This window comes from Pristis pectinata, chromosome 8, assembly GCF_009764475.1.
Source record: "Pristis pectinata isolate sPriPec2 chromosome 8, sPriPec2.1.pri, whole genome shotgun sequence".
Classification (NCBI taxonomy): Eukaryota; Metazoa; Chordata; class Chondrichthyes; order Rhinopristiformes; family Pristidae; genus Pristis; species Pristis pectinata.
In genome coordinates, this window is record NC_067412.1 from 21,756,463 (window position 1) to 21,769,430 (window position 12,968).

At 38.2% G+C, this 12,968-nt stretch overlaps 2 protein-coding genes across 2 annotated transcripts in view; both read right to left on the reverse strand.

The window, feature by feature from the left end:
- clcn7 (chloride channel 7) overlaps window positions 1-1,061 on the reverse strand; it is a 62,695-nt gene extending 61,634 nt beyond the window's left edge. Inside the window, exon 1 of the mRNA XM_052022100.1 lies at window positions 833-1,061. Within this exon, the coding sequence (XP_051878060.1) occupies window positions 833-940 (108 nt within the window). The 5' untranslated portion in view covers window positions 941-1,061. The remainder of the gene's footprint in view (window positions 1-832) is intronic.
- A 5,002-nt stretch (window positions 1,062-6,063) lies between these two features.
- Window positions 6,064-11,465, reverse strand: LOC127573256 (pentraxin-4). The gene is made up of 2 exons (XM_052021289.1): window positions 11,400-11,465; window positions 6,064-6,735 (listed from the first exon to the last, which is right to left on the reverse strand). Exons 1-2 carry the CDS (start codon window positions 11,463-11,465, stop codon window positions 6,064-6,066), a joined length of 738 nt encoding a protein of 245 aa, XP_051877249.1.
- Between the last annotated feature and the right edge of the window lie 1,503 nt (window positions 11,466-12,968).

Genomic DNA, 12,968 nt, shown 5'->3' on the forward strand with positions numbered 1-12,968 from the left:
AGTTGGCATATAAAGTTTTTGAATCCATGAAGCAGTCAAGGGACTTGTTAAACATTTGCCAACTTAACACAAGAGAATATCAGTAAGTCATCTTGGATAAAGAGACAATGTAAAAGTGGTTTATTCAAAGTAAATCTGCCACTGTGGGCAAGCTATTTTGTGAAAATACTCCAAAAGCTAACTTACAATATTGTGATGGCACAATACTTGCAGGATAATTTTAGGATTCTAATTGAAACATATATTGTAATCTCCCAAACAAGTTTCATTCTTGTTTATCATAACCTGATTAGAGTTTATACGTTGTCATTAATGATATATAAACATTAATAGAATCCAGAGATCAGATCACAGCCTTGGACGCAGCTATTACATCATGCTTGACCTATTAAATTTCAGGTTACCCATTGCAAAAATACTTATAAAAATGAACTCCCCAAATTAAAACTACCTCTAAATTGACTCCATATTAAATCATTTTAGTTTTTTTAAATGTGTTCAAGTTACTCAGCAGCAGAACCAACTTCTGTGGGATCAGATGATGCCGTTTCGCAACCTTGACCTCAACACATTGTTCGCTTCCGAATAAAATCCCGTCAAAAGTGGAGAGAGGGGGGAAACAAACTTGCCCAAGAATGATCGGGCGCCAGAGAGAGTGAGAATAATCCTAAAATCTTTTGTTGTGGGTTGTTATCCCCAATCACAGACAGTCCTGTTCTAAATGCGCCTTTAACCGGCCGTAAACAGCGGCTTGTTGTGGATAACCAGCGCCGTGTGTTGGGTGCAAACAAACCCATACACAGCCGCCCAAAGCCCGTCCAACGCCGCTCACCTGAGGCTGCGAGGCGGTGGGCGAACCGTTCAGTAAAGGGGTCGATTCTCCGGGACGAGCCTCGTCATCCTTGTTGGACCAAGAAACTTTCTTCGCCACGTTCGCCATCTTACCGCTCCCGTGTTGTCAAGAGACGCGGGTCCAGGTCACGTGATCCCTATACGGCGAGTCCAAGGATTAGCGGCGCTCCGACCAACGCGCTTTACCCAAAACAGGAGACACAAGAGACTGCGGGTGCTGGAATCTGGAGCAACAAATAATGTGCTGGAGGAACTCAGCGGGCCGTGCAACATCTGTGGGAGGAAAGAAAGTGTCTGTCCTCCCACAGATGTTGCATGACCTCCTGAGTTCCTCCAGCACATTGTTTGTTACCCAAAACAATGACATGTTAAACGCGCCCAAAGTCCCAGGACACCTGCAACACAGACTGGACATCGAAATACTGGAGATGCTGGAAATCTGAAATAAATGCAGGACCCCAGGTGTACAGTGTCCATATCAACGATTTGGATGAGGAGATCATGTCATATGTACCAGTCTTGGGAGTGTGGGCTGTGAGGAAGATGCAGAGGGTTCAGGGGGATGTAAATCAGGAAAAAAGACTGGAAATCTGAAATAAAAAGATAAAATCCTGGGAACATTTAGTCATCCAGGCAGCAGCCGGGAAAAGAGAACCAGTTAATGACGACAAAATGCTGGGGTCTCAGGAAGTCACATTCTGGAAATAAGGGGTCAGCCATTCAGGACAGTGACAAAAACCAATTCTTCACCCAAAGGGTGGTAAATATTCAGAATTTACTGCCCAAAATTCCAGTGCTAAGTGCATTCGAGACAGAGATTGATAGATTTTTAGATATTATGTGAATCGAGGGATATAGGGTTAGTGCAGGAAGGTGGAACCAAGGTGAAAGATCAACTATAATCATGTTGAATGATGAAACAGGCACAATTAGCTGAATGGTCTATTCCTACTTGTATTTGTTGATGTGCTCAAATAGTCATTAAACCTCTGTGAAGAGAGAAAATCATGGTAATAAATGACCATTCATCAAACTGATGAATAGCAATGAACTGAAATGTTAATTCTACCTGTTCTTTATTTCTCATTCCTTAAGTGCTCGCTGAGCCATTTTATCATATTCAAGAGAATGGTTAGAAATGTGAAATATTAACTATCTTTTTGTGTCCATAAATGGTGCCTCACCTGTTGAGTATTTCCACTATTTTCTGTTAGAAAGAAATAAAATTAACTTTTCAGTTTAATGTCTTTCTTTACTTTTCAATCTTTTTATTGAATTTCAAGTTAATTCAAATTAATGTACATAACATTAATGATTATACATATGATACAAAGAGATTGGGATAACAATAATAACAGTTAATATTTATACTCACAAGGAGTAAAATATGTAATCTAGACCTCCTGCACTCTTGCTAAGTGCATATGATGGGAAACAAAATAATTGAAAAGAAATTTAATTATATAAAGGGAAAAACCCCAGATCAAAAAAAAGTATAATATTAAACAAAAGCAACCAAAACCTTCAAGGAAAAAAAACTGGACTGATAATTCTTCGATTAAAAAAAACCACATTCTTATGTTGTCAGCTCTGCTCCTCTATATTCAAAGGTTATTGAAGGGGATTCGAAAAAGGTCTGCTCATATCGTATGGAAATATTGAATAAATGGATTCCAAGCTTCCTCAAATTTAAGAGTTTAATGTCTATTCCTTCGAACAACCAGTCTGATGAAAAGGCATTGACCTTAAACTCTCTTTCTTGCTTTATAGATACCAGCTGTGCACTTCCAGAGCTTTTCTCTTATTTCTGAACAGCTCATTTGTAGTTTGAGGCTGAAACCTAAAAACAAATTTAAAGTTGCTTGGAGAAAGTTGGTAAGCTGTATTAAGGCAGCGGAAGTTCTATGTAAAAAACATGAGAATGCACAAAGTATTGCCTAACAAGCAGGAAATATTGGTGGAAGAAGACTGGGTGGAATGTTGTGCTGTTAAGAATCCAATTGTGTTTTAAGCAGTACTTTAAGCTATTCCCCACCAGATCAAAATTTCCCTAATTTTTGCTGGATCCGGTGGGGAATTGAATGCAACCAATTCTCCTGGTTTCTTGGACAATATTTATTTCTCAGCCAATATCACTCATAGTAACTGTCTGGTCATTTATCTCATTAATCCTGTCCTTGTTGCTATTGGCTGCATTCCAAAACCCAAAACTCCTCTCATTTCAAATATTGATTCTCATGTTTAAATCATCTCACAAGCTGTATAAAAACTTCATCTAAAGACATTCACCTGTATATTCCTTTAAGATTGTTCTCTCTCAATTTCCCTAATTTTTGTCGTCCAATTATGTATGATTATCACTCTATGAAATGTTATGAGGAGCTTTCAGTTAAGAGTTGATTGTTTTGTCTTATAAATGTGAAAGTGGATAAACATCCTTTAGGAGTTTAAGCTGTTCTTTTTCATGTGACTGAATTATGCTGTGGCCAGATAAAGTCTTGGGACTGTCAGGTTCCTTGTTTAACTTGTTGGTTATAAATAATACAATTCCATATTTAAATTCAAATATATCTACAAAACAACACAAAAATTTCCCCTGTTGTTCTTACTCCCAGGAGGAGATTTACTAAGACCCACAAGTATAAATGCTTGTGCGCCATTTTTGGTATAATGCATATTGTAAGCTTTACACTCCATCAGGATTTGGCTGACAATATCATTCCAGTTTACAATGAACTTTATTGAATTAAAGATAAGTCTGCAATATTGTGGCACACTAATACAGAACATGAATTTTAACAGTTTGTACACATATTAATAGCCCAGCACTTAGCAAAAGTATGTATAGTTACTTAAGACTCCATCCGTGGTTATGTCCCAGGAATAATTCAGCATGTCTTCTTCCTTCTTTCTTTTCCATTTGGTCTCTGAGTCTTTTCTTTCTTAATTGTCACACTTTATATTATTTTAGACACTGCCGAATTTTTATGTCTACCTTTCCATTGCCCAACTTCTATCCAGACATGGGTCCTTAGCAATTAACGATCCACATGAGAGGGCAGTACCCTGCCAAGATATTGCTCTTTCTCTTTCATATTGCAAAGAGCTGAACTGACCTTGTTCTGTGTTTAGTACAAGTAAATAAATTGTAGAAACGTATGTTACTAATATAAAGATTGCATATCTGTATGTGTTCTGGTTTATTTAGTATCATCATTCAATTCTATTGTAATTTTGGCCAAAATAGCCTTAGTTATTTCTTAAATTTGCATCACATTATCTGACGAAATGTATATGTTTCTGATCAATTCTACACTCATTTCTGGTCTATAAAAAAGGTGTATGTTGAGGTGGCCTGGTGACCAACAGTTCATGTTGCTCCCTCACACCTCCAAGAACCTGGGTTCCATCCTGATCTCAGATGCCGTCAGTGCAGAGCAACGGACACTCTGCTGGAAGAACTCAGTGGGTTGAGCAGCATCTGTGGGAGGAAAGAAAATGTCGACAATTCCTTTCCTCCCGCAGATGCTGCTCGACCTGCTGAGTTCTTTCAGCTGATTGTTTGTTGTTCCAGATTCCAGCTTCTGCAGTCTCTTGTGTCCCTGCTGTCAGTGTGGAATTTGCATGTTCTCCCTGTGACTGTGGGGGTTTCTTCTGGTTTCCTCACACATCCCAAACACATGTTGGTAAGTTAATTGGCTACTGTAAATAACCCCGAGTATACATTAGTAGCAAAAACAATCAAAGGGAAGTTGATGGGCATGCGTGAGAGAGTATACATTGTACAGGTGCAAAGAAATGAGGGGAAGGGATATCGGGCTGTTGGGATTGCTCCCCTGGTAACTGGTACCGATCTGAGAGGCCCAATATCCTCCTTATTGTTATTATTATTAGATAAAATTATCCCAGAGCTATCTCTGCCTTGTGCGATTCACCGGCAATGGAAAATTGATTCATGCAAATCCATCACCTCTTGCAGCATTTTTAATTGCCATTATAATCCCAATTGTTTACTTCAGAAAAATAGTAACAAGTGCTATGATGTTCAATATATTCATCAAGTATCAGTCACCACATCACTTTTAATAAATTTTGAATTAGTTTTCATTTTATTCAAAGTAAATTCCTATCAACAGAGTTTGTGTACCATAATATATTTTCAAAAATTATACTTTGTAATTTCCACTGAAGCTGCCTGATATTCCCTGTTACTTAGCTCAAGACTGTCCACATACACAGAAAACTAATTCTTTTATAATTTGATAGATCACAATCATATCCCCCAAGCCTACAATTTTCTTACATAATTTTCCAACTAAATGAATGTGCTCCTTAAGCTAATAATCATCTAAACTGTTCAATAGCTTTGATAAGACTCAAAATTGGAAACATTATTATAGATCTAGCCAGATCAGTGCCATTTGCAGGAAACAGATTCAACATCTAGTTTTATATTAAATTGTTGTATCTGTGCATTCTAGCATTACATTTTATTTGCAGTGGCCTAGGGATAATGGTCATGGACTGATTTGTGGACTAAGCTATCTTAAATGCACAGCCAGAAGACAATCATTGTAATTGGCTATAGTACTTTTGGAAAATTAAGAAAATGCAACTCAGGTAACAGTTGTTTGATATCAAATCAGTTTATGAGTAAAATATATTACAAAAATACAATGAACAAGTATAGTTCATGCACCATTTCATAAGGAGCCACCATAGGAAGCCATGAAACATTATTAGATCATAATAATAAAGCACTAAAATACACAACAAAATTTAATGATCAGTTTTCAAATTAGTATGACATGATTAATTTTATAAATTATAAGTATTGTACAAAAAATAGATTATGCAAGACTATCTTAGTCATTAAAATTGCAGTATCCTCATAATTGGTCTTATAAATATTTCTATATTATATTCTGTAAAGATCATTGCAAATATGTTGAAGTATGTTGAACTTATTTTAACGTATGTCACACAAGGATTTTCTTTGTAGTGCTTGTTTACAGCACTACGATAATCACTAAGTTAGGCAAATATTACTGTTTGATTTCTGAACTTATTAAATTCATTTTAAGTTGTAAATCAGATTGCTGAGAGATGAATAATACAGCTGAATTTCCATATAGTAAACATTGCATGTGACCACAAAAGCCATGAATGGTCAAGGTAGTGGTTAATGAATCTCTATCCAATACATTTGTTTTAGTTACAATGATCTAGGCATGTACAATTAAAATGTTGAATCGCACCATTGAGAGTGGAAATATCATTGAAAGTTAAAACTCTGCCTCCAGGTAATGCCTTTCCTGTAGTAATGCCTGAGATTTCCCCAGGAGACAAAGCACGATTCCAAATTGTGAATCCAGCCAAATTTCCCACAAAGGACTCAGTATTATCAAAGCCCCCTCCCATTTTATCCTGTTCCTGACCTATTATAAGTATTCCACCAGCTGGAATCTCATAGCCTTTTTGAAATTTGGATCCAGCTGCTATCAGACGTCTGTCTATATAGTACCAGTACTTACCCTCAAAGGAAGACCATATGATGCAGACATGATGCCAGCGACCATCTAAGAGTGGTATCACAGGAAGTTCCCTGAATGCTGGATCTCCAATTACAAAGTGTATGGTGCTTTGTTTGCTTGCATTTCTGCCGTGCAGTACCAATTTGTTGTCATTATCTTCTGTTGCATAGGATAATATGGTTCCTAAGTAATTTGACTTGGTGCTGAGCCAAGAGCAGATGGTCATTTCAAATAGCCCGGTTGAAAAGCCCTTGGCGAATCTTGCATAGTTTTCAGTAGAAGAATTGGGAAAATGTATCATTGATTTCACATTGCAGACTGTAATAAGATAAACAAATAAATATGTGTACTACGAATAACAAAAAAACATTCAGTTCAACATCAAAGCAATTATTAATTAATCCCTATTTTTCAGACCTAAGTTATGGTACTTTAGCACCAAACATGCTTGGGTGGTTAGAGTCTTTTGCATATGATTCTAATACCATGATAAAAGTTGTAAAGTTGTAAGTATTTACATCATCTGTAGTGATGCATATTTGTGTATATATTCATATTGATATTAAGATGTATTATGTTGCATTCCAGTAAAGAAATTTAAGAGCGTTAGATAGACATTTCAAAATTATGTAACATTTTGAGAAGGTGGATTGTGAAGAATTTTGTTTTCTGTTTGTGGATCTTTGAAAAATGGCATAGACTTTGGATTATTATCAGAAGACCACAGGAAAAATCTGGGAGAAATGCTCTCACAGGCGGCATTGTTCTAATATGGAATACTTTACCTCAAGACTACTAAGACAGAAATTGTTGTACAATGTATTCTGTTTGATTCCATTTGTAAAGCATTAGAAATTTTATGTGGCCTTCCATTATTTTCACGATCAATTTTTCCAAACCATTGCAGATATTACAATTAAAGCTTTGCTTTGCAAATGAAGGCAGATCTTATGGACAATATACAATTCTAAATCCAAGAGGGATTTTATAACATTCTCCTTTATCTGTTGTATGCATAATATCAAACTTGGGGATGCTTAATAAGCACATAGGACAAAACAACATTACAATAATGATAACTGGACAAATTCTCTGTGATAAATTTGTACTAGCTCAGGAATTAATGCTTTTCTCGTGTTGAGCCTAATGTATAGTATTATAATTACAGCATTACATAACGTCAATCAGTATGTATTGTTGATTGAACCAGTGTTGCAAAATTGAAGCCCAAATTCCAGCTTACACCCTCTCTTAACCTTGCACAACTGCACATATATTCAGCAACAGAAGAGAGCATGTGCAAGTGCTATTTGGAGATAATATTAATACTAACAGGTTAGTTTCTGATTGCAAATGGTCTTCCTATCATTCCAGAGGTGTGCCAAGTGCTGAAGATCGTTGCTCTCATTTCAAGAGTTGCTCGCAGGCACTTGGTTATTTTGTCCCAATCATATTGTAGAACTGGAGTGCAGGATTACTGGGAAAATTAACTGAAGGCATGCAGAGCGGGACAGGCTACTGTTACGGACTCAGTGAATGTCCCTTTAAGATAGAGAGTGTGTGTGTTTGTGTGTGTGGGGCGTGCTTACGTCGATAGAAGATAAAGGACATAATGACGTTGTTGAAGAAGTTAGAAGAAGAAGGAGAGAGAGAGAGAGAGAAGGGAGAGAGACACCAGCCTGCTAGTTTTCTCTATCAATGGATGAGAAACAATAACTGTGTCTGCCACTGAAATCCATGTATGGAAGTTGGAAGTAATCCGGTGGAGTTCACTTTGTTGCTGACCTGTAGAAGGAAACAGGTATTTGTGTGGACGACCACGATTCGGATGCTTTTCGGGGTGAGGAAGTCACTACCGAGTAAACACTGAAGTGTCGCTGGGGTTCCATCGTGGAACATTTGGATTTCGTATTTACTCTCTCTATGTTTCTCTACGTCTACGTCTTATCTTCGGACAACGGTGGTTGTTGAAGAAGCCCTTGCTCATGTTTCACCTTATGGCTTGCGGAACTGAACTTTAAGAACCATTCCGGAACTGGGAGTTTTGGACTTTGCCACACACACACACGAAGAGTTTAGTTTTTGGGGTTAATGTTCGAGGTTTAACATTTTTGAATTCTAACATACTAACATTTTTACTTTTATTTTACGTATTATCATAAGTAGTGATTAATAAAATAGTTTTTTAACACTGAATCATGCTCAGTGTGTTTCTTTTGTTGCTGGTTCGTGACACTACTGCTACTGGAAAAGGGACCCTCAGTAATGGGTTAGATTCATGCAGGATGTTCAGAGAGCAATTTTCCAACCTGAACTTCAGGGAAGAACAAATGATGAGATTTCAGCACCTCAGCAAGAACATCCCCAATGTAATGTGCAACCATGGATTGTTTTGCCAGTGGCCATGACCTTGAAGCTTATGCATCAAACTTCTTCCAAGCTAGACATCTCACAGTTAATCTTTACCAATGTAGAATGTCGTCAAAACTCTGTTTCAAGAGCAGAAGGTGGAGTTAAAGGCACCTTTGCAATGAGTTTGGATTTCTCCATGGTGCCGGGTGTCATTAACTGCAGCTATCTGATTTGCGGACACCACATGTCAACTCGGATGTACCACAACCAGTATGGATTCTACTCCCTCAGTGTTCTGCTGGTATATGACCATACACAGCACATCAGAGAATGTGTCGAGTTGGTGTTCAAAGAAGGCCAATTGTGCTTGCATGCAAGTCACTGAGAATCAACTTGCAGGTGCAATAAGTGATAGAAAAGCAAATGGTATACAGGCCTTTATGATGAGAGGATTTAAACACGGTGTCGGGAAATTTTACTGCAGTTGTATCTGACCTTGATGAGGCAATGCTTGGAGGATTGTGTGTAGTTTTGATTTACTTTTGTAAGAAAGGATGTACTTGCCAGAGAAGGACTGCAGTGAAGATTTGCTAGACTGGTTCAAGAAATGGCAAGTTTGCTGCATGAGAGGAGATTGGCACTGTATTCTCTCGAGTTTAGAAAAACAAGGCATCTCATTGAAAGACCCAAAATTCTTACAAGGCTTGACAGGCTGGATGTAGGGAGGATCTTTCCCCTAGATGCAAAGCCTACAACCAGGGCTCAGAGTCTAAGAGTAAAGGAAAGGCTGTTTAGGACTGAGGTGAGAAGAAATTTCTTCATGTTGAAGGTGGTGAATCTTTGGAATTCTCTACCCAAGAAGGCCATGGAGGCTCAATCAATGAGTCCATTCATAAAAGATATCTATTAAAAGATATGGGGATAGAACAGGAAAATAGCACTGAGGGAGATTAGCCATGATCTTGATGGATGGCGGAACAGACTCTAGGGGCCAGATTGTTTCTACTTCTTGCAAAGCAGATCCAGGAAAAGGTGGCTTCTAAGCCATAAATAGTTTCCATTGATGAAATGCCTCTTGACTCTGTGCACCATCCATCCAGATGTATGCAGCACCCTTCATCTTACCTTCCCTCTTCTGCTGACCATTGTGATATATGCATGTCCACACACAATACCTATGTAAAAGCCAACATAAAACGGACATTCTAAATCAAATTCATAAGTCAAAGCAGACCAAGTGGCACAGAAATGTCAACTAATCATTCCTTTTCAATCTCCTAGTAGCTGTCTTTCATGCATATTCTAGTGCTGCTAAACGATCTACCCAATGGCTGCAGCATAGTTGGTGGAAAGCTGTTGTCTTTCAGTGGAGGAAATGGCAACTGACCTTGGAAGGCAATCTTGAGCAGCTCTGAGCTGAGAAGACATACCTTTGGAATTCTCCTTCTCTGCATGTGACACCAATTTAGGTTGGCTGGTTGATACACAACATCAAGGGAGCTTCAAGCCCTGTGAAGGCCCCATGCTCTGATAGTAGAATACTCTATGCTCCTTTGATATTGCACCAGGCTTTCTGGTTAGCCTGCCTATACATTATGCATATCATTTTGCATACCCACAATTCTTCATTTGTAGGCTGCCCCACTGAGACCTTCATTTAAGAACTCTACAATAGAATTTGTATGTGACCTTGTCTTAGGTGAGTTGGTACTTATGTTATCCATTCCTTTTGCCCAGACTGCAGCCACCTGGGCTGGTACCATTTCACTTCCAGAAACAGTCTCAAATATGTGCAGTGCTAGTATCTGAACTGGTAGTGGGTGATAGTAAGTATTCATCTTCATTCTACTCTTGGTCTCTACCAGCAAATGGACAGATTACAGTCCTTGGCTATTTGGAATGGTATGGGGATAGGATTAATGTGAGAAAACAACATAAAATGGGCAATCTGCAATGAAAAAGATGCTGTAGGATATGGGAAAAGTGGAATGGAAGAATGAGAATTAGGTATGTGTTCACCGTCATACCCTATGGTTTGTGTTCCACCACTGGCCATGAACTCGGTAATAGTTGTTCATCTTTGGCATAGAGTGATGTAGCCATGCCTGTCTGCCACCAGTAAGCTGCCACCACTTGTGACTATCACTTTGGCTTGCAGGGGAGAGGAAAGTGTGTTAATAAGAGTCACATATTAGTTTGGGTGATATGATTGTCATGACAGTCATATTTGACTAGGTGGCGATATGGACAGCAGTGAGATCTCATTGTGAGATGTGGGTGTGGTGCTGCATCTGTGGAGATGAAAGGTCATTGACCGGAAATATTGATTACATTTCTCTCTCCATGGGTGCCACCTGGCCTGCTGAGCATTTCCAGCATTTTCTGTTTTGTTTCAGTTTTCAATTTTTTTGCTCAACTGTTGATCCTCTCCTCTCCTTTTCTTTCTGGTCCCTTTATCATTAATTGTCTGAGTCTACAAATACAATTCTTTTCTTTCAAACCTGCCAATATTTTCTATTCTACCACCCCAATGGTGTCCTGTTCTAAATTTCTGTTCATCTTCTTATTATCAGCGCTGTCAATGTTTTCTATTTTCTTCTAACACTCTTAGTTTTCAATAGTGCCCTGTTCTTCAGATGATGTGCCATGTAGAAGAGTTACCTTGATTTCAATTTCTCCAAAGCTGACAATATCTGATTGAACACTTTCAAACCTCATTTCATTCATTCCTTCCCTGAAGAGTAATTTCCCAGTGTAAACAACTTCTCCACATAACTCAGCCCTCAAATTTCCAGAATTACTATTATAGCCCTTGCTTTAATTTTTTGAAATAATTCTGCAATTTTTTTCCTGTAACACAGAAAACAAAACTTAAAATGTGTAGTACACTTACATGTGACGTCAAAGTGATCAACATTAACTCTGAATTAAAGTCACATTCTTGGGTATACATTCATCATTTTGTTCTCTCACCTGAGAACGCTGAACATATAATTTGAATAACCTATTCACCAAATCCTGCGTACTAAATGCTAGAGTGGTGAAAGTGTTATGCCTTTTACTAAACAAAATCTTTTTTTTTCACTTAGTTAACCACATAAACTTCATCGCCTCGTTATCCATCTATTGGCCATCGATCATAAATTGTTTAGTAAAATTTATATTCCGCTGCATTTACAGAATGTTAACGTAGACACTTCATGGAAGTAATTGAGCAGCAACGTACTCTGGGTTATTTCTGACCTTTCATCGTTCTGCCTGCTTGGATTCTTAAACACACTACTATTCTGGGGTTGGGGTGAGGGGTGGGGTGAGGAGCGTATTGAAGTGTCAGCGCTAAATATTAATTATAGCGAAACATCTAATCGTTCCAATGCTGTGTAAGTGGAATACAGAAAGTACTGTTCATAAAGCAAGTATCTCCTCACCCACTGCTTTGATTAAATCACAACTTGTTTTATGAAAAAATACAGCTGTGCTACTGATGTTGTGCTGATTTTCCATTCTTTTAAATCCTAACTTAAATATTAGCTATATATCACATCTCAATGCAAAAGTTAAATCCAATTGGCTTTAACCGGGTAAGAGTTGCTGCAAAAAGATTTGTTACATTTGAAAATATTTTGACTTTGCATTGGAATAAGTTAAATCAATGCAAGCGGGCATCCATTCAATTAAATTTTAAGGGATGTTTGATGATGGCTTAAGGGGGGGGGACTGAAATTTTAATTCGGGCAGATTGATGTTTGTTTAATTCGTGGTAAATCTTGAATAGCCTTATTAGCCTAACACCTCCGCCACATTGCTGCTGGAGTTTTGACATACTTGACCCTTCTTTTCTGGGCGTTCGCTGCTTGCCCCTGGGCGACTGGTTGAGGGACTTCGCACGGTGGACTCGCGGTGCTGACACTGCTTCCAAATCAACAGAAGTGGGTTTCGCCGACAGCGCGTCATTCTGTAAAGCATTTTTCATCTGTTCCTCAAACCTTGCTATTTTAATATGTTGCCCCTTAACCTCTTCTTGAATACTCTCTATTTCCTTTTGCAGTTTCTTCTTGCCCGCAGCCAAAGAGTTGATTTCATTCCTCTGGTCTTTTATTTCGGTTGTCAGGTTAGATGTGATCTCGCTCTGCTCTTTCTTGTCTTTTGACATTTGCTTGCTTCGCTCATTGAGGACTTTCTCTAAGGTTGACATTTTCAGGTCAATCTTCCTGGTTTCCTTTTGTAGTT